The sequence below is a fragment of the Mastomys coucha genome, unplaced genomic scaffold (assembly GCF_008632895.1).
Source record: "Mastomys coucha isolate ucsf_1 unplaced genomic scaffold, UCSF_Mcou_1 pScaffold5, whole genome shotgun sequence".
Lineage (NCBI taxonomy): Eukaryota > Metazoa > Chordata > Mammalia > Rodentia > Muridae > Mastomys > Mastomys coucha.
Genome location: NW_022196911.1, coordinates 65,247,602 through 65,266,920, shown reverse-complemented (window position 1 = coordinate 65,266,920; position 19,319 = coordinate 65,247,602). Strand labels below are relative to the sequence as shown.

General features: G+C 49.7%; 4 protein-coding genes across 7 annotated transcripts in view; 1 reads left to right on the top strand and 3 right to left on the bottom strand.

The window, feature by feature from the left end:
- Positions 1–450: 450 nt before the first annotated feature.
- Positions 451–4,708, bottom strand: Phf23 (PHD finger protein 23). 4 transcript variants are annotated; one of them, XM_031354730.1, is made up of 5 exons: positions 4,424–4,708; positions 2,839–2,870; positions 2,630–2,722; positions 1,327–1,960; positions 451–1,219 (listed from the first exon to the last, which is right to left on the bottom strand). In XM_031354730.1, exons 1-5 carry the CDS (start codon positions 4,455–4,457, stop codon positions 1,005–1,007), a joined length of 1,008 nt encoding a protein of 335 aa, XP_031210590.1. In that variant the 5' UTR covers positions 4,458–4,708; the 3' UTR covers positions 451–1,004. The 4 variants fall into 4 exon arrangements, with proteins under 4 accessions (XP_031210590.1, XP_031210589.1, XP_031210591.1 ...); XM_031354729.1 differs by having other exon boundaries at positions 1,327–2,161; positions 4,424–4,707; XM_031354731.1 differs by lacking the exon at positions 4,424–4,708 and adding an exon at positions 3,411–3,635 and having other exon boundaries at positions 1,327–2,161.
- A 1,034-nt stretch (positions 4,709–5,742) lies between these two features.
- Gabarap (GABA type A receptor-associated protein) lies at positions 5,743–9,542 on the bottom strand. Its single transcript, XM_031351427.1, has 4 exons — positions 9,100–9,542; positions 8,484–8,562; positions 8,230–8,348; positions 5,743–6,231 (listed from the first exon to the last, which is right to left on the bottom strand). The coding sequence occupies exons 1-4, from the start codon at positions 9,187–9,189 to the stop codon at positions 6,166–6,168; spliced, it is 354 nt and encodes a 117-aa protein (XP_031207287.1). The 5' UTR covers positions 9,190–9,542; the 3' UTR covers positions 5,743–6,165.
- A 757-nt stretch (positions 9,543–10,299) lies between these two features.
- Ctdnep1 (CTD nuclear envelope phosphatase 1) lies at positions 10,300–19,319 on the bottom strand. The gene is made up of 8 exons (XM_031351423.1): positions 18,905–19,319; positions 16,300–16,366; positions 16,093–16,211; positions 15,829–15,900; positions 12,214–12,330; positions 12,013–12,124; positions 11,340–11,424; positions 10,300–10,927 (listed from the first exon to the last, which is right to left on the bottom strand). The coding sequence occupies exons 1-8, from the start codon at positions 19,004–19,006 to the stop codon at positions 10,867–10,869; spliced, it is 735 nt and encodes a 244-aa protein (XP_031207283.1). The 5' UTR covers positions 19,007–19,319; the 3' UTR covers positions 10,300–10,866.
- The window catches only part of Elp5 (elongator acetyltransferase complex subunit 5), a 12,651-nt gene continuing 12,514 nt past the window's right edge, over positions 19,183–19,319 (top strand). Inside the window, exon 1 of the mRNA XM_031351422.1 lies at positions 19,183–19,283. The gene's annotated coding sequence lies outside the window, so the exon portion shown is untranslated. The remainder of the gene's footprint in view (positions 19,284–19,319) is intronic.

The following is a 19,319-nucleotide window of genomic DNA, read 5'->3' as shown; positions in this document are numbered from 1 at the left end:
TCTTTAGCCCTAAACGACTCCGCCCCCAAACTTGTGCACCCCCCACACTCCCAAGTACCTTAGCAGGTTTCTACTCTTGGAATGCTGGCAACTGGCCCCCACTTTGCCTTACCCTTCTGAGGCTCAAGGCACCTCAAAAGCAACTATTAAGAGGGGCGGGGGTATGGGCTGGTAAGTGCGAATTGCAACTGGGGCCCTTAGGGTAGCTCCTAGACTGTACTGGGGATGAAAAGGCTGAAAGGCAGTCTGTAGATTTGACTTGACATGGAGAGAGGTGATGAGGGGCATCAGGCAGTGTCCAAGCCAGATTTAGCCCCTACATTTTCTATCTCCAACTTCCAAATTGTGTAATTATACCCCTGGACTTAAAAGTGGGCTTCAGCCCCAACTCCACCCAAGACTTCCACCAGGTTTCCCAAAGATCCCCTTCCCAAATAGGACACCGAGGGCTGTAAAACACAAGAGCCCACTCTGCTTTATTTACAACACGTAGGCTGTCTGTACAAGCAGCCAGCCAATATTATTAAAAACAAGGCGAGTGATAATTGACACCTTTTTTGCTTTCCTTCCTCACTCCACCAGGCTTTGGTTCTCCACCTTTGAGCAACCTCGCTCAAATGGAGCCCAAAATTAAAAATACATCCGGTGTAGAAGAAAGTAAACAGGAGAAAGAAATATGAGGGGAGTGCTGTATTTACACTACAGTTTTATAGACAACTATCCCATTACATCCCAGTTTGAGCCCTGGCCCTGAAAGTGAAAAGGGTGCAGGGTTCACTGGACAGAGATTTTTGTCTACAGATCCAGCCTCCCCGACCCAACTGTAATGGGTCAATTTCAAGTCCATGGAGCAGGAAGGACAGAGTAGAAGACACTCATTTCCAAACACATCTCCCTTGGGAATTGTGGCCCTCAAGGGGGGACAGCCTCCTCAATCCAAGGGAAGGCTGGCGACTCTGGGGCTCAGTTCCCAAGTAATGCCAGAAGTTCCAGCCTTAGTGATGTCAGGGTTCTCCAGATTTGGGAAGACCCCCTAACCGCCGGGCCTCTGGCCGAAGTTCCTTGCATTTCTGACAATAAAAGAAGTCGGGAACGTTGGTCTTCTTAATCTTAGCACAGGAGAGGTGGATCCATGTCCCACAGAGGCTGCACTCTATCATGGGCCGCCCAGCAAAGGGCTTTCTGCAGTAACACGTGATCAGGTCCCATGAGTCATCACCTGGCAAAAAACAAAGTTTGTTTAGTGTTCTCCTTCAAGGCTTAACTCCTGAGAGTCCCCAAAGCCATCACCCCGGCTCCCCACCCCGGGGCAGCCCAACTTCTCACCTGATTCTACCATGATGTCCTCATCCATGACCCGCATCTCTCCTTCACTGGAGCTAGCATCTCCATCTTGGCTTGTTTCTGTGCTGCCCACATCTTTGCCTTCACTGTCAGTAGGGGGAGCACCTTCAGAGTGCACTGTAACAGGGGGCCTGGGGGCTTCAGGGGGTGTTGGGAGCACAGGGGCTGGGACTCCACCCCCCACCACTGTCATCTCTTCCTCATCATCTTCCTCTTCTTCCTCTTCCTCCTCCTCTTCAGAGTCTGTATCACTGGGAGGAGCCCTAGGAGGGCCGGGAGGTGGGAGTCTATCCCCCCGATCTGCCTTTTTCAACTTCCGCTTCTTGCTCTTCTTGATTCGAGACCGCTTTTCCCCATCCCCAGGAGCCGGTCGAGGTCTCCGAAGCACCCCAAAGCCAGCCCCACCTCCTGGTCCCAACTTTCTATTCTTTCGGTCCTTCTTTCGAGGCTGGGAGAGGTCCCCCTGGGACAGCGGCACTGGGGTGAGAGCAGCAGGAGGCCGGGAGGTATGCGTCAATGATGTGGGAGACAGTGGAGATGCCACTTTGGGCCCATCCAGATCAAACAGAGAGTCCTTGAGCTTCATCTTCTCAAGCAGAGTTGCACTGTCAGGGGCCTGCAGACGAGAAAAAGTGGACCTTGGGGGTCCTGGCTGGGTAGGACCTGCTTGAGCTGCCCTTCTCTTTGATGACTTTGCTTTCTTAACAAAAGTCTGGATAGTTCGAAGGTCCGATGGGGCTGAGTCCCAGCCATCACTGTCTGCTGCACTCTCACCTCGCAATGGAGAGCTAGAGCCAGAAGCTGGCCAATCACTTTCCTTAAAAGGAGGAAGAGACTAGGGTCAGCCGGAGTCTAGTGACACCTCAGCCCTGCCACATGTCCAGCATAAAGAAAAAACCAGGAACTAGATGTATCCCTACCCCAAGTCTGACATGTATTCTAACCTACTTCCCCACAGCCCTCACGGGGACTTTAGAACAGAGGCCACAGCTATACTTCCATAACTGTTTCTGGATCTCATTTGCTAGGACACTCATGTCCCTACAGCTTACCTGGAAACACTTTGTTAAACAGCCACTCAAAACATCACAAAATCTTAAGCAACACTCCACAATTTTTGTTACTGCCGTTCAAAGCGGCTTCTTGCCATTATTCCATCCCTCCAAACCAGCTCCCCCACCACAGCCCTAAGGGCTTCCAGTTTTCTCAGTCTCATGGATTACGGCAGGCTCTTCCTCTAAAGTAATTCACTCTGCCTCAAGTCAGCTACTTTTCTGTCCCTTACCTCTTTGCTAGGGGGAATGTAACCAGCATAGGCCAAGACAAAACTGCAGAATTTGTTAAAATCCTCAATTGTTCTCCGCCGTTTCTCCGGTGGCTAAAAAGGAAAAGACAAACGCGATCGCATGGAAGCTAGGCAAGACTGTTAAAGGAGCCCTCCCCAAAACACAGCCCCGAAATTGTCAGTCAGTGTACGGGTATGGGACATCTCACCTGAGTCTCTGGCTTAAGGGTCGGAGGCGGATCTGTGAAATCAATAAAAGCTGAGTCAAGGCACTAGAAAGGAGTCTGTGTAAAAATCCTACCTCAAAACCTTGGAGTTCCCGATCTAATCCCCATCCACAGTCCGGTCGCCTGGCCAAGCCAGCCAGCCAGCCCCCAGCTGTGCGGGACCCGCCCCTGCTCCCCCTTCCGCCCCAAGGGGCGGAGCCTGGGCGCGGCGCCCTCACCGGCCTCGCTATAGCGCTCCCCTTCCCCCAACCCGAGGCCGGGCGCCCCGCCCCCTCCCAGCCTCTCCAGTCAACTCGGCTCTCTTGGCGCCCCACCCCGCCATACCGCTCCCGGGGCGAGACCAGGCCACCGCCCGCCCCCGTCCTTCACACGCGCCCGGAGCCCAGAGTTCCTAGCCGGCCGCGCTCCACTGCCCTGGGCCCTCCAGGACCGCACACGCCGCCAGCCCGCCCCCAGGGTCCAGGATGACCACGCTGAACTGCTCCCCGCCCTCCGGCCCCTTCTACTCGAACACGAGGCCGGGCGCGCCCCTCACCCCCGCCCAAAACACACACAGGCTCACACACTCCGAACGCTACTTCGCGTCCGGGACGGGCAAAGAGCGGCAGCCCGGACACAGCCCCTCCGGCCCCCCCACCCCACCCCGCGGCCGCGCTCCCCACAATTTCGCTGTCCCTCCGCCCCCATCCGGGGCTTTAGCCCCTCCCTCCCCGTCTCGAGCTCTTTGGGCTCCCCGCCGGGCCCCCGGGCCCAGTTCCGAGCTTCTCCGGCCGCCCCCCTCCCGCCCCCGGACTCGGCGAGCCCCTTAGGCTACGGACCCCTAAACTCTAGCCCCCGGTCACCATCCGGCCACTGCACAGAAGGCCCCCTGACGCCGCCGCTGCCCCCCGACACACTCCACAACTCGGAAGCTCTTGCCTTAGCCGACCAACCCCCCACCCGCGCAAGTTGCCGGTCCTGACCCCCCCCACCTCGCCCCGCCGCCCCTACAAGTACCGGGCTAGCCTCGCTTCCCAGTTCTCTGGCCGCACAACTACCCCTCGGTATCGGGCTCTCCACCGGAGACAATACCCAGACCCTCTCTTCACTCCACAACTACCTGCCCACCCCTCTAACAATCACCAAGCTATCTCTGGCGGCAACTCCTGGGTGCTCAAGCGCCACCGGCACAAACTCCCCCGCCTCGGCCAACTACCGGGCCCCTCACTCAACCTTCTTCGTGCTCCCTCAACTACTCTCCGGCAACCAGATTCCCTCAGCCTCTCTGTCTCTGAGCGCCAACCAGTCCGAGGCCTTTTCAGCCCTTGGTCCCCGAAGCTAGGGCTCCAGCGCCTATCCCCGGACACCCTACCACCACTATCCACACCGTGCCCGATGTCTAACTATCCCGACCCGGTCTCCCACTCCTCTTTCTCCAAGGGATCTCAACTCATCGCCCTTCCACCTCAAGAGCCAGGGCCCCGACCCCTTTTCCCGCACTCCTCTGCTGGGTGCCGGGGCTCGACCTCCAACTTTGCCCATTGAATCCTCACCCGCTCCCTGTCCTCTGTGCCTATGGAGCGCTTACCTTCGGGACTGGGCTCCGCCATGGCTTCCAGCATCGCCCCCTCCCCTCCACCCGGTCCGGCGACCCCCTCCTCTAAGCCGGGATTCCCGGTGCTGCCGTGGGTGCTCCGTGTTTCTACTGCCTCGCTCCACCGAAGAGTCCGCCTTGGCGCGGTTGAGACTCCGGTCCGCTACCGCCACCTCCCTCTACCACTGCCTCCCGCACTCCCGGACCGGGCCCCCTCCCCCCGCACCGCCGGCCGCCTGCTCCCTCCTCCTCCTCCTCCTCTCTCCTCCCTCCCTTCTCCCCCTCCCCGCCGGCTCTGTCGCGCAGTGCACCAAGGGATTTGTAGTCTGTGCAGGGGCAGCGGAAAGGGACATGCAAGATCCTCCGGAACTTCAGTTCCCAGGAAGCCACGGATAGGCGCAGGCGCAATAAACAACTTCCCCACCGCCACCATGGGAGTGGCGGGGAGATTCGCAGCTGGGAGGGGGGAGGAGAGCGGAAGAGTACGCACTGACTCCCGGGAAGTGTAGGCTGGGCGGGACCGAGAAAGTAGACGAAGAAGGGATTTTAACTCTCGGCCACCATACTGCCTCACTTTGTACCTTCTTTTTACCCCCTCAGGGAACCGCCCCACTTCCGGCCAAAAGGATGCTGGGAGATGAAGTTCTCTTTACTGATAATGGCACCTTCTAGCATTTGCCCTCTCTCAAATTCTACTTAACAAATCCCATACACTGGCACAACTTCTGCCAGGAACAGCAGTAAAAAACAGTGCTTTTACCACCTTCCAAACACGAACATATCTTCTTTAGTGCAAAGTAACATTTGAATATTCTTACCTAAAAATGCTACTTTCAAACTTTCTCCAATACCACCCCACACAATCAACCGCCACCTCTTTGTTTACATCACAACCCAATACACACATAAATAAGATGGAAGCTTCATGAGATAATGCTCACATTATTCCACTCATCTAAAAACTGGGAAATACCAACATCAACAATGCCTTTCTATTCTCTGATCTATATACCTCAATACTCCTTTCCAAATACTGAAGTTCATGGCCCTTGAATCAGAAAACCAGGAGGTGGCGGGACAGTGGTGGTACATGCCCTTAATCCCAGCACTTGGGAGGCAGAGGCAGGCAGATTTCTGAGTTCGAGGCCAGCCTGGTCTACAGAGTGAGCTCCAGGACAGCCAGGGCTACACAGAGAAACCCTGTCTTGAAAAACCAAAAAAAAAAAAAAAAAAAAAAAAAAAAAAAAAAAAAAAAAAAAAAAAAACCAAAAACCAAAAAACTCAGGAGGTGGAATGACACAGCACAAATTCAATTCAGCTCAGTGGTTTCCTCTTTATTGATGTGCCTCCTACCTCCCCCACCCAATGTCAATCCCTTCCATCTACCCCCCAAAAAGAAGGTAGTGAAAGGAAGGGATTATTGGGGTTGTGAGCCCGATGGGCAGTTAGAAAGGGAATAGAAACCAAAACAATCATCGGATGTGACAGAGATTGACAATCAGGAAGTCTAAAGCAGAGTGGGAATGGAGGGTAAACAAGGGGAGAAGAGAGATGTACAGAGGCTGTGTCTACCATTACTCCTCCTACTGAGAGGCACTGGAGAGACAGCCTCAAACATTAAGTGCAGGTCCTGAAGAAAGGAGATGGTGTTTGAGCCTGAAGGAGGAACTGGATGTCAAGGAAGGAGTGCCACCTCTCTTTGTAGAATGGAACCCCCCACCTCAGGTACAGCAGCTTCACAGACCGTAGACACTTTCATCACTGTAGGCAATGTATAGAAAGAAGTCTTCTTCATGGTGTTCCTGAAGGAAATGCAAAAAGGGGGATTAAAGCAATTCGTCACGCAAACCATTTACCACCAATTCATTCCTCAGGAATCATTTTAAAGCTGGGCGGTGGTAGCACATGCCTTTAATCCCAGCACTTGGGAGGCAGAGGCAGGCGGATTTTTGAGTTCGAGGCCAGCTTGGTCTACAGAGTGAGTTCCAAGACAGCCAGGGCTACACAAAGAAACCCTGTCTTGAAAAACCAAAAAAAAAAAAAATCATTTTAAGCATTGCCTGGTAATTCCAGATGCAGGAAAGGGCCAAAAATTCAGGGCCATCAAGGCAACTTAAGAACCTGACTCAAAATAGACCTGAAGATACAGATCATCTGTAAGCAACTGTAGGCACTAAACATGGTCCCTAGTACAGAAGGAATAAAAGAAAAGCCTATCTCCTTTAAGAAAGGTTGACCCTGAATGGGTGGTGGTGGTGCACACCTCTAATCCCAGTGCTCAGGAGGCAGAGAGAGGCAGAACTCTGTGAGTTAGAAACCAGCCTGGTCTACAGAGTGAGCTCCAGGACAACTACGGCTGTTACACAGAGAGACCCTGTCTCAAAAAAGAAAAAAACAAAATAGAAAGAGGCTGACCTAAAACTCACTATACTATACAGCCAACAACTTCCAACTTGATACTACTGCCTCAGCCTCATAAGTGTTTTTTTAAGTTGGGGGGGACGTGGTGGGAAGGTATCTTTTAGAGGTTTTTGCTTTTGAGATAGGGTCTTATTATGTAGCTCTGGCTGCCCTGGAACTCCCTGCGTAGAGGCCTGGAACTCAAGAGATCTACCTTCCTCTGCTCCCACAGTGCTAGGACTGAAGCTGTGCATGATCATGCCCCACATTCAGTAGTTTTGTGGGTTTTTAATTTGCGGGAATTGTTTTTGATTTGTTTTATTTTTATTATTTTGGGGTTTTTTTTTTGTTTGTTTGTTTGTTTTAGGTTGTTTGGGAGTTTTTATTTTGGTTTTTTGATTTTGGTTTTTTTCGAGACAGGGTTTCTCTGTGTAGCCTTGGTTGTCCTGGAACTCACTCTGTAGACCAGGCTGGCCCTGAACTCAGAAATCCGCCTGCCTCTGCCTCCCAAGTGCTAGGATTAGAGGCGTGTGCCACCACTGCCCAGCCCTTATTTTTATTTTTTTGAGACAGGGTCTCACTAAGTATCTCTAACTCATCAGGATAGCCTCAAACTCCAAGAGATCCACCAGCTTCTGACTCCCAGTGATAGGATTAAAACTGTGTGCAGAAGCAGCTGTGCTTTGGACTTAAAGGATCAAAGGTGTGTACCACTATGCAGTTGTTATTCAGGATGGGGACTTACAACCTTTAATATCAGCACTCAAGAGGCAGAAGCAGGAAGATCTCGGAAGTCTGAGGCAGCCTGGCCTACGTGTCAAGTTTAGGACAGTGGTGGCACACACCTTTTGTTAAGCCCAACCCTAGGGAGGCAGAAGAAAGTGAATCGCTGGGAGTTCAGAGGTCAGCCTGGTTTACAGAGGGACTTCCAGGGCAGCCAGGGTTACACAGAGAAACCCTGTCTCCGAAAGAAAAAGAACAAAAAACAATAACAACAACAAAAAAACACTCCTCAGATTCAATCTATTCCTTGACATCTGGGACTCTTGGACACTCTAGGGAAAGAGACTTACTTAGGTAGTAAGTCAAGACAAGTCCACCAGGTCAGGCTCTTCTCTACTCCCAGCACTATTAAGATCCCAACCTAGGACTATATTAATATTTAAAGCTAGTAAGGCCAGGCAGAGGTGGTGCACGCCTCGCCTTTAATTCCAGCACTTGGGAGGCAGAGGCAGGTAGATTTCTCAGTTCGAGGGCAGCCTGGTCTACAGAGTGAGTTCCAGGACAGCCAGGATTACACAGTGAAACCAGGTCTCAAAAATAAAAAAAATAAAAAAATAAAAATAAAAAAAGCTAGCGAGCCAGCAGGAACTGCTCCCATTCCTTCCGAGGCACTCTACCTGGTACAGCTGACCCATCGTGGCACTGGTGGGTGGAATGACATTGTTGACGAAGAAAAACAAGGCGTCTTCAGCACGGAGGTGAATCCGCTTCCGGATCAAGAAGTAGAATTGACCAACTGCCAAAAACAGGAGATGCAAGAAGTCAGAGGTCATAGGTGCCTCCAGAAAACAGCTGCCAGCTGAAGCCTCCTGCCACGGGGTTGGCAGGCCCGCCCACAGAAAGAAACATGCACCGTGGGTCAAGCTCCCACCTGTAAGATCAGAAGGCACCAGGTATTTCTTTTTGTCCAGGTCTCCTATCCGAGCTTTGGGGGCTTTTTCCACTATCACCTGATAAGAGGAAGGTAAGAATAAGAAGATGTGCTTTAAAAAATACAGCTATATCAATGAAGAACTCGTGGTACAATATTCCCTTGTATTGAAACCTATTACAATCTCATTTCTCGATATCCTTATATACGTTGTGCACATGGCATTAGGTCCTGAGATTCTGGTTTCACTGGCTTATCTAAATATTGAGAATTGATCCCAGAACAGCGCATCACAATAACTATTTTCGTCAGAGAATATAGGATGACTTGCTTGGGTCAAAAATCTACCTTAAACCTAGCTAGCTGGGAGGATGGCCATGGAAACTCTGGGTTGTCAAGCTCACTAAGGCCTCCATTCTGAGAAATGCCCAGGTCTCTCTTTCCTGTCCACATGTTAGTCCCAGCTCTACTTCAGGTGAGAGACCTCTGGTACCAGAGACAACAGAGTTCTAACCTCACGACAGACTGGAGCCTGACCTCGGCTTTCCCAGACTCAAGCATAGCCTGTGGCGACAGCGTCAGCGACGCTAGCCTCGGCCCTGGCTACTGTCCTTACCGGAACCCGGTCTGGGTATTTCTTTCGGATTTTCTCGCCCTCAGAGCGGCGCTTCTCGAACGGATGCTCCTCTTTGTACACGAACTTCATTCTCCCGAGAACCGGGCTGGACCGAGCTGGGCTGAGGGAACCCAGGGGGGGGGCCGGGACAGGGGGCGGCGGCGGAGGAGGCTTCGACGAACAGACTCAGCGGAGCGATCCACGAATTGCGCCACTTCCCTATTCACCAACCCCGCCCCCGACCGTCTGGACCGGCCCCGCCTGCTGACATACGCCACTAGCTCAGCTTTCTAGCGCAACCCGCAGCCTGGCTCTCTTACGCCTCCTGCGTAACTGCTTTGGAATCAATTTGTGGATTACGCATTTGACATCGTAGATAAGGTCGCTGTCGTTTCAAGTCAACCGAAAACCCTTTCCCAGGTCTCCCCACAGTACAAAGTCGAGGACGAAACTGGTACCAAGTGGCAGTCATGAGATTTAGGTCTGCAGTTCTCGGAAATTACGTTGGGGAAAAGCAGACAATTACAAATCTAGGTATGCATGAAACGTGTTGCTACGCTGAAGGTGGCCGTTGACACCAAAACAAAGTAGTACCCAAGATGTGGATACGGACACCATAAGACAGAAAGTATAGAGAGGTTTGCAGACACACAGGGAATGCTCAAGGCTCAGGCTTATGTGGACCAATAGAAACTGCAAGTCCCAAAGACAAGGACTACACCAGAGCGGAGGAACACATTTCGGAGTGTTGTAGATAAAATCATGTGACCTCAGGAAAGGGCGGAGAATCACGTGGCGGGTGCCGGAAAGTAGGCCCGGCTCTGGAGAGGAGGTGCCAGGAAAGAGGGTTCCGCCCCGAGTTACTGCTGGAGTGCCAACAGCTCCTAGGCAGCGCCCTCTCAGCCTGTCCACGTCAACTTCCCAGACAAGCCCAGCCTTTCTCCAGCTATATGCGCTTCGAGGGTTCTAGATTTTTCCAACTCTTCAGCCTTCTATATCTTACTTTGAAGTTGCTCGTCCACTGACCACCAGGGACTCCATCCAGTCGGTGGGGCCTTTCCTGCCAATCACTGACAAAAACTACTTTATCCCTGTACTGAATTCCACTTCCCCACAACTCTAAACAGCATCTTCCCCCTCTGCTTCAGGGGCAGAGCAGATGTCCACTTCCAAAAACATCAGAGAAGGGTCTAGGGCAGCTTTGGTTTCAAAGTTATAATGCATGGTTTAAAAGAGGAAGGAAGAAAGGAGCTGATTACAGGTATCGGGGTATAGGGGAAAGAAAAAAAAGAGGAAAAGTAAGGGAGGGACAAGTCTGAGGAAGATCCAGTGGCCCAAAATCCCAGTCCCCACCCACAGCCCAGCCCTTGGAGCAGGAGTGAAGAATTAGATCAGTTTTGTATAAGAGTTTTTAAAAAATCAAATCACAACAAAGTTGAATTGGCTTCTTTTGAGCCTCTGGGATATGTCTGTCACTCTGGCCAGTCCTGCCTCTTCACCAGACCGTTTCGGCTCCTCTAGGCCTTCGCCTGTCCCAATCTGGCATTTCCACGGAGTGTGAACACAAAGAGTGAGGCTGCTTCACAGTCTGGCCCATGTGTCCATCCAGACTCCGTAATCGGAGTGTAGGGCTCCCAGGGCAGAGAGGGGTGGGAGGGGCAGACTCTGCCCAGGCAGTCCTCACATTGGACAGGGCAACAGATGCCATCCCAAGAGCTCTCCCTCCCTTTCCCCTCCACCCCAACTCAGGTGGAGGGGGAGCAGCTGTCACCAGAGCCTATGTTGGTGAAGGTTTCGGCTCAGCACCGATCGGACATCAGCAGTGAACCTGAAATGACAGTAACTTGCATTGGTGGCATACCTTACAGTTGATACCCTCAACACTAGCACAACAGAGTCTCACTGGACAGGACAGAACTCGATACCACTTTTACACAGTGTCACAAGTTCAATTGATAGAAGCCAAAGGCTACACACAATGAGCACTGGAGTAAGAAGACCTGGCCCAAACACTTAAGTTCTGAATGACTTTTTTTTTTCAATTATTAAATCTCCCCCACCTCTTTCCCTTGGCAACCCAAGTGTTGCCAGTTTGGGTAGTGTACTCCTGTAATCACAGCACTTGAGAAGCTAAACCAAGTTCCAAGAAGCATATTCCAAGCCAGCATGGGCTACATAAAAAGAATGTGTCTCAAAAAAAAAAAAAAAAAGACCTACAGCCTCCAGGCCACTTCCCTTACCTGAGGGCATCCAGCATTGGGAGAAGGTTGAGAAGGGCTGTGTCACTGGGGTCACTGAACCAGGATTTGATGGGGATGGCATTGTCTGGAGTAGGTAAAGTTAAAATTGAGAAAAGGCAAAGAATTCAGAAGAGCCTGTGAGATTTTCCTGAATATTATTACTTAAAATTCCATATTTTTACCCACCAAAAGTCTTCAACCACCTAAAACCCTTCTTTTTCCTCAAGTGTCAAAGCCAATTAATATATTTCACAATAGTTTGAGGCAAGGGTTCTAGTCAAACTACCCCATGCCTCACTTGAAGTGAATTTGATAGAGAAGTCCTATTTATAAAATGGACACATAAGAGTGGATACTTATTTACATTTAAAGTAGAGAAACAACTTACATTCAGATCTGTAGTACAGTAGGGAACCCAAACTCTGGACTAGGACCCAACTCTTCTGCCCCCTAGCTCCTTGTATTCAACCTCTCAAGGAGTTAGAGGTATAGCTAAATAGTATAATGCTTGCCTAGGATTTGTGTGAGGTCCTGGGTTTCACCCCCAGAACCACTAAGACAAAGTCAGGCCAAGCCAGCCTGGGTGATATAAGAAGACCCTGTCTCAGAAACAAAACCCAAACTAAAATGTCCTTAGAAGTATGTCCTGGTCCTGACAGACCTTTTCCCATACCTGGGTGGCTCCTGTAAGCCCCGGGGGAGTTATCCAGGATCACGATGCTAGAAAGGTCACTGTGGACCACAGAGAGGTCTTTGATGTAGCTGCCCAACTCCAAAGTGCAGTGCTGAAAACAGAGGACTATGTAGCACACGGCCCCCTCATCCCCACTCCTACCTCCCAATGGGTACCCTGCCTCTCAAACCTGATCCTTACCTGTCTGTAGTATCTCCTCTTAAGAATGCTTCTGCTATTGTCCAGTTTATCTGCCACAGCAGAGCCATAAATTTCCATGCTTGCTGTGAACACCACAAGCTCATACCACTGGCTTACCTGAAGTAGGTTGGAGAGGAATACAGTGTTATACAAACTAACCAACATTTAGATATAATGGTTCTTTTTCAGCTTAGCCCTTTCAGCCTTCAAGTAACACCAAATGTCTGTGAAAACACAAGACATTTGAACTCCCTACCAAACTTCCATGCTCAGTGTCTGAGACAACCAAGGCCCTTAAGATTTAGAAATAAAAACTTAAAGGTCAGGATGCCTGTGAAAGAATAGAACTGCATCACTGTAACCCCAGCTACTGAAAGCCATTCCCTTGCCTGTCCTCCCCACAGCCTCTCCTTACCCACTGTCCTAGTTTGCCTTTCTGTTGTTATAACTAAACACTGACCAAAACCAACTTGTGGAGGAAAGGGTTTATTTCATCTTATAACTCCCAGGTCACATTCCATCACTGAAGGAAGTCAGGAAGTCAAAGCAGAAGTCAAGGCAGGGACCTTGGATGTAGGAACTAGTAGAGACCACAGAGGAATGCTGCTTACTGGCTTGCTTTCTTACACAACTCGTGACAATCCACCCAGGGGTAGCACTGCCCTCGGTGGACTAAGCAATTATCAAGTCACCCACCTCTCCAACCAGGACACAGCACATACTAGGTCCTCAGCCTATCGGGTGTACAACTCATTACTATTTTAATGTAAACTGAATACATCTTTTAATACATATTCATCTAATCAATTCTGCTCCTATAGAAAACCCTACTACAAATTGGCAGGAAATGGGGCCTTGCTGCGACAGGCCAGACCATGCTGATTTGGGAGAGGATTACGGAAGCATTTCAAACTTTTGAGCCGAAGAAACCAACCACTGAATACTTCTTCTTTTTTTTTTTTTTTTTTGGGACAGGGTTTTTCTGTATAGCCCAGGCTCTCCTGAAACTCACTATGTAGATCAAGCTGGCCTCTAACTCAGAAATCTGCCTGCTTCTGCCTCCCAAGTGCTGGGATTAAAGGCATTCGCCACCACCGCCCAGCGCACTGAATCCTTATTGCTTTGTAGGCTGTTCTGGGAGAGCTTAGAAGATAATGCTGAGGCCAGGCAGTGGTGGCTGCCAAAAAAAAAAAAAGAAGAAGAAGAAGAAGAAGAAGATAATGCTGAGAACTATGCAGACAATGGTAGCTTGGATTGTAAAGTTTCAGAGGGAAACCAAGACTACCAGAACAGTTACTGTAATATTCTGGATTAAGACTTTGTGGGACACAGCACCCACATCAGGCAGCAACTAATTGCTTGCACCTCCAGGTCTATGTGATCCATCGCCAGGCCTCTGTGGACATCAGGTATGCCCATGGTAGACAGACATACATGCAAGTGCTCACACACATACATAAAACTTTAAAAAACAAAATAACAAAAACAACTCTTGAATAAAAAGAAATCTATGGATCAAAGTCAAGCATGATGGAGCACACCTTTAATCTCAGCACTAGAGAGGCAGAGACAGGTGGATCTCTGTGAGTTGGAGGCCAGCCTGGTCTACAGAGTGAGTTCCAGGACAGCCAGGACTACATAGAGAGACCCTGTCTCAAACAACAACATAACAAGTCTGTGGAAGAGAAACCTGTGCTTTCATGGGACAATGGATGCTGGTTAGCTAGGGCTGAAGAATCACTTGATTAAGAAAGAGACCAACATCACTGAGCTGAAATCTCCTAGAAACTATTTCCTCAGAGTTGGCATACAGAAGTTATGGTCTAGAAGGAGTTAAGACTAAATCTAAAGGTAGCAGCCAAACTTGCTATGTGTTTCAAAGTCCCACATGGTACTACTTGTTTTGGAGGTATGAAGGCTCCAGAATTAGAGGGGTCCTAGGGAAAGTTGAAGCTTGGCACTATGAAAGGGCAGTAGAGGCCACTGATGAAGGTACAGCCTCAATTAAATGGAAACCTCAGGACTGAACGATCAGGAAGAAAGCTAAGGCTTGTTGCCAGGACAAAGTCAGAGTCCCTGAAATGAAGCTAGGAGGCAACTGGTAAGCTCGCCACCTCAGTTGCAGCAGAGATCTTAGCATAGAATCATGGGATGACTGTGGAAAATGCTGACAGATGTGGAACACAGCTGGCCTGTGCCTATGAGACAAGCTGTTTGTGCTACCACTGGCAGAACTGGAGAAGTGATGCTGCCCAAGTTCTTTATCAGACACTAAGGATTTGGTCTGCAGGAGCAGATGCGGGTTTGCTATGATCTGACTGCAACTACCCTGGTTTTTCCCTCTTGGAATAAGAAAGTAACTTGATTTTCCAGGAAGACTCTGAATATTTTAGAGGCCTTAAACTTCTTTTTTCTCCAAGACTGAGTTTCTCTGTGTAATCCTGGCTGTCCTGGAACTTACTCTGTGGACTAGGCTGGCCTTGAACTCAGAGATTCAGAGATCTGCCTCCCAAGTTCTGCCTCCAGAATTAAGGTATGCAGCATCAACCACCTCCTAGCTTGAATTTTTTTCCTAGCTTGAATTTTTTGAAGACTGTGGGACTTTTAAAGTTTTACTTTATGTTATTAAGTGAATATGAGACTTAGGGAATAAAGTTTATAATTTTTAAAGTTCATTTATTTATATATATATATGTATATGTCCTGCATAAAGTTATGACTTTTGATTTTTGGTTTTAATTTTTTTTTTTTATGTTTATGTGAATGTGCATGTACCCATGGAGGCCACAGGCATGAGAGCCTTGGAGCTGGATTTACAAGTAGTCATGGGCTATCTGATGTGGTCACTTATATACAGCATCAGGCCCTCTGAATGAGCAACAAGTACTACCCAGCACTGAGCCATCCCTTCTGCCCAAGATTATCGTTTTTAAAGTAATGTGTTAATTTCTCAAGTGACAAAAGATGGATTGTGATGTTTAGTTTTAATGTCAACTTGCCACAAGTTAGAACCACCAAATAGGGAGCTCAACAGAAGAACTGCCCTCGCTGCCCTAACTGAGGTGGAAGAGCCCTCGAGCACTGGTAGACACTTCTGGTAGCAGCCCAGGTAGGAAGGCATGATAGAAGGCCTGTTTGCCTATCCCTCACCTGACCGTCCCTCTTGCCTGTGTTGATGCATCGTGCTGCTGCAGCTGCTCCCTTCACTGACATCACACGCAGCATTTCTAGGCACCTATCATTAACTAAGGACCAGCAGCACTTCAGGAACCTTCCAGGTTTTCAGCATCGGCTTCATGGACTGAGCAACTACCACACTGTCAGCCTCTCCACCACAAGGCAGACGTTGCGGGGCTGCTCCCAGCACTGAGCCACCCAGTTCGAGGCCTGTGCACCTACTAGGTTCTCAATCTCTCAGGTATGAGACAACTTGTTACTATTTTAATATAAGCTGAAACATATATATTGATATATTTATAACCTGTTGGCTCTGTTCCTCTAGAGAACCCCAACTACTATACCAACTTCTCACCCTCTCCTCCGGATCCCCTAAGCACCTACAACTCTACAACCATCCTTTCATCAGGGGGCCCTCGTTAGCTCATGCACACTCACCACTTCTAAGAAGAAATCCACATGGGGTCTCTTATGTACAAAAAACCGGACAGGATGTTTGTCTATTACCACCTGCAGAGGAACAGGGAAGAGGTGAGGGAACTCCTACGTGCCACCACACTGACCCTGCCCCATGCCCACTACCTGCTAATCCTTCTGGCTGGCGCCGCGCCAGGTCTTGCAAAGCCCTAACCCTAAGCCTAGGAAAGAGAGTTTATGTCTGGACACAATGAGAGACACAGACATTCCATAATCTCCACACACCTTGAGGATAAAATCGGGAGGTGTTCCAGGTCTCACTGTAGGCCTCAGGACCCCATCGTGGTGAGAGTGAATAAGGGTTTCATCCAGATCAAGCACCAGGATCTTCCTCTTCACCTGGGCTGAACCACAATGGGAAGGTAGAACACCAACTGACCTCTAGCCCAAAGCCCTGCTTCACCTTCCAGATCTCCTATCTGACATACTCACCTAGTCGATTCCGGGACAAAGGAGATAAGGGAAGGATATCATATCGAACAGTTTGATACTGAATTACCTAAGAATAACAAGAGATGAGAATTAGAATCCCTTCAAAGGAAAGCCTCCTAATTACAATAACAGCTAATTGTGAACATTTATCATATATATGATGAGAACCTCATACATAATCCTAATAGGGATCCAGGTAAAGTTCAGTAGTAGGACATTTATCTAATAGACAGGTTCAATCTAGGTTCAGTTCCCAGCACCATGAAAACAAAACAAAATCCTAGTAATACTGTCATTATCCTTGTTTAAAGAACAATGAAACAGGTAACAAGGATTAAAGACCTCCATGCCAAGGACTGCACAGCTCAACTTATCCCCTTAGTTAACTTAGTTAAAATGAAACCTCCATGAGAACATGAATTCCTTCAGTCATGCCTAGTCTTCCAGGGCCTCAAAGACTGTAGCAAAGATAATGACCTAAGAGCAGAGTATCTCTTAGTGTGATATTATCCTGCTAAGCTGAACAAGAAAGAGACACACAGTGCCACGGCTCCTTCACCTCAAGGGTGCTTCATTGGTGCCTCTTGTCATCTCTCATTGCGAACCAAGCACCTCAGACTCTCAGTGGTCAGAGAGTAGGAATCAGGAAAGGAAGTCCTGGGATCAGAGTGGAACAGTAGCAGAGGGAATGCAGAGGGTGGCAGGTCAGCTAAGTTCCTCTGGCTAGGGGCCACTAGGACTATTTTAACCAGCCACCTGTCCGCTTCTGTTTCTACTAGCCAAGTCACAAGTTGTAGTGGATCTCTGAAGAGCCTCTTTATCCTGGTGCCCAAGGAAATGTAGAAAACATTAAAAAAAAAATTCTACTTGCCAAGCTGGCAGGCTAGAGAGAAGGCCAGGGTAAGGTGAGGACTGTGGCAGAAAGGTGGGAAAGGGTCAGGGACAGCATCACCTCGAGCTTTCCAGCTCAGCTTCTCCAAGGCTTCTCCAGAAGCCGTTTTCTGATCCCCAGAGCTTCTAGGCAAAGCCTGGCATTTCCTTCCTCTGCTCTTTTCTTCTAACATACAAATGCTTTTCAGTCCATTCCTAGGCCCCAAGCCACATACTGCCTGCTTGAAAACCAAAAGGCCCACTCTTCTTTAATCCCAAGCATCTGCCCTTCTTTTCTCCCTGAGCCTGGGATGAGGGCTGAAACAGCTCGGGTGTCCTGCCCTGCTATCTCCGGTTGCACATGCTGGGCATGTAGGGAATGCTCCAAGTTTCTGCCAGAGAGGGCGTGGGGAAGAAACCAGACTGGAAGGGAAGGGAGGACAAAAGGCTGTGGGGTGGGTGACTTACAGAAGAGGGCAGTTTAGGAAGTAACTAGTCTTCCAGTAGTTGGGCTAGAGAGGAGCACTGCTCCCTACACTCAAGAGGAAAAAAAAAAAAAAAAAGAGCTGTGAGAAGAGGAAGGATTCTCAAGGCAAGGTCAGAAAGGATGAGAGGTCGGTGCATAAAGAAAATCACAGGAATTAGAACCACACCTGGTCAGCCTCACACACCCTGAGTGGATCCTATCTTATCTTAGGAGAGAAGTGCTTATAACCACCACTCAGAAACATCCTCAACCTAAAGCAGGAAGTGAGAGAAAAAAAAAAAAAAAACAGACTGCTAGAGAATGAAGACAAGTCCAAGCCATTCAGTCAAGTCTTCTACCAGGACCACCAAGATCCTTCTGGGAATTCTCTTGACCTAGGCTGCCAAAGCTTACGTGCAGCTCAGTCATTTCCCCCAGAATCTGACTTCAGGAGATTTACTCCAGAGGTGATGAACCGATGAGGGCATATTCATTAAGAAGTAAGGTAGCTGAAATAATTTTTACTTTGGTGAAAAGCTTGAGGGAGAGAACACAGAGATGCTTGGGTTCATTCAAACCGTCTCTACACTCCAAGTATCCCTTCATAATTGCTAGAGTCTCCTGGGGAAACATGCCCACCTTCAGATGCAAGCTCTCCCTCCAGCTAACAGCCAGCTCCTCTAATGAGACACCCGACTTTAATGTGCTGCCTCTGACAACTAAAGATGCCTATTGGAAAAGCATCTTCTTCTGACCCAGGGTCTGAACAAGCCCCTATACACACGCTAGAGATTTCCAGAGCCTTCTTGGAGGAGTTCCTTCAGTCCCAAGGCTTTTCCCCAAGTTCTCATCCCTGCTACATATGCTTTCCTACCCACCCGCACCACTGACAAGGGAGTCTGACTTTCAAAGGGAGGGTCTTTCCAAAGCCCATATCAACAGTTCTGGTTATCAGCAAACAGGTGTTCCCCGCCTCTTCTTTCTTTAGCAACAACTCTAGCTTTCTTAAGGAGAGCACCATGCTAGCTCCCAAGAACTGCCAAATCCTATCCCATTTAGGCAGATTTAAAAAAAGAAACCAAACCCACTAAAAATCGTGGTTCTTTATTAAGGTCTAAACCCTGCTTAAAGGTGTCCTACTTCTCCAGCGGGTAAAGCTCTGGCCAAGGCTCCCTTCCTAGGCCCAAAACAGAGGCCCAACACTATCCACATTTCCGTGAGCACCGCGGACAGAGGACCCCGCCACTGCCAGCAGCCACGCAAACTCACCGTGCGGATCTGCCTCCGCAAAAGGTAAATAAAGAAGCTCCAGAGCTTGGCGGCGAAGGCCACGAACGTGCGCAGCCCCAGCAGACACTGCGTCCGCATCATCCCGATGACCCCGGCACCGCCGGCCCCGGGGCCCCCGCGGCCCAGCTCCGCCAGCCCCCCGGGGGCAGCCCCCCGCCGCAGGGAGGGGGAATGGGGGCCCCGAGCGGCAGGAGAGGCTGCAGAGATGAGCACGGAGTGGGTGGCTCAGAAAGCCACCCCCAGAGAAGGGAAAGCCCAGCGGAACCGGGAACTGGGGGACTGGCGTGGGCAGCCCGCGGGGGCCCACATGAGCGGGAAGTGGCACCGACGACTTCGCGTGGGCTGCAGGCCGAAACAGGTCGGGCTAGGACAGGGTCCTCTGAGACCAGGAGGG

What these genes read in the sequence shown, in the direction of transcription:
- Gabarap (XM_031351427.1), bottom strand. Translation starts at nt 9,189, where the DNA reads ATGAAGTTCGTGTACAAAGAGGAGCATCCGTTCGAGAAGCGCCGCTCT. An exon ending in AATACCCAGACCGGGTTCCG is followed by an intron (nt 8,563 to 9,099) that starts GTAAGGACAGTA and finishes TCCTCTTATCAG; the next exon opens with GTGATAGTGGAAAAAGCCCC. An exon ending in GGTGCCTTCTGATCTTACAG is followed by an intron (nt 8,349 to 8,483) that starts GTGGGAGCTTGA and finishes TGTTTTTGGCAG; the next exon opens with TTGGTCAATTCTACTTCTTG.
- Phf23 (XM_031354729.1), bottom strand. Translation starts at nt 4,457, where the DNA reads ATGCTGGAAGCCATGGCGGAGCCCAGTCCCGAAG. An exon ending in CCCTTAAGCCAGAGACTCAG is followed by an intron (nt 2,723 to 2,838) that starts GTGAGATGTCCC and finishes TTTCCTTTTTAG; the next exon opens with CCACCGGAGAAACGGCGGAG. An exon ending in GGACATCATGGTAGAATCAG is followed by an intron (nt 1,220 to 1,326) that starts GTGAGAAGTTGG and finishes GTTTTTTGCCAG; the next exon opens with GTGATGACTCATGGGACCTG.
- Ctdnep1 (XM_031351423.1), bottom strand. Translation starts at nt 19,006, where the DNA reads ATGATGCGGACGCAGTGTCTGCTGGGGCTGCGCACGTTCGTGGCCTTC. An exon ending in AGAGGAGATACTACAGACAG is followed by an intron (nt 12,125 to 12,213) that starts GTAAGGATCAGG and finishes CTCTGTTTTCAG; the next exon opens with CACTGCACTTTGGAGTTGGG. An exon ending in GGCTTACAGGAGCCACCCAG is followed by an intron (nt 11,425 to 12,012) that starts GTATGGGAAAAG and finishes TACCTACTCCAG; the next exon opens with ACAATGCCATCCCCATCAAA.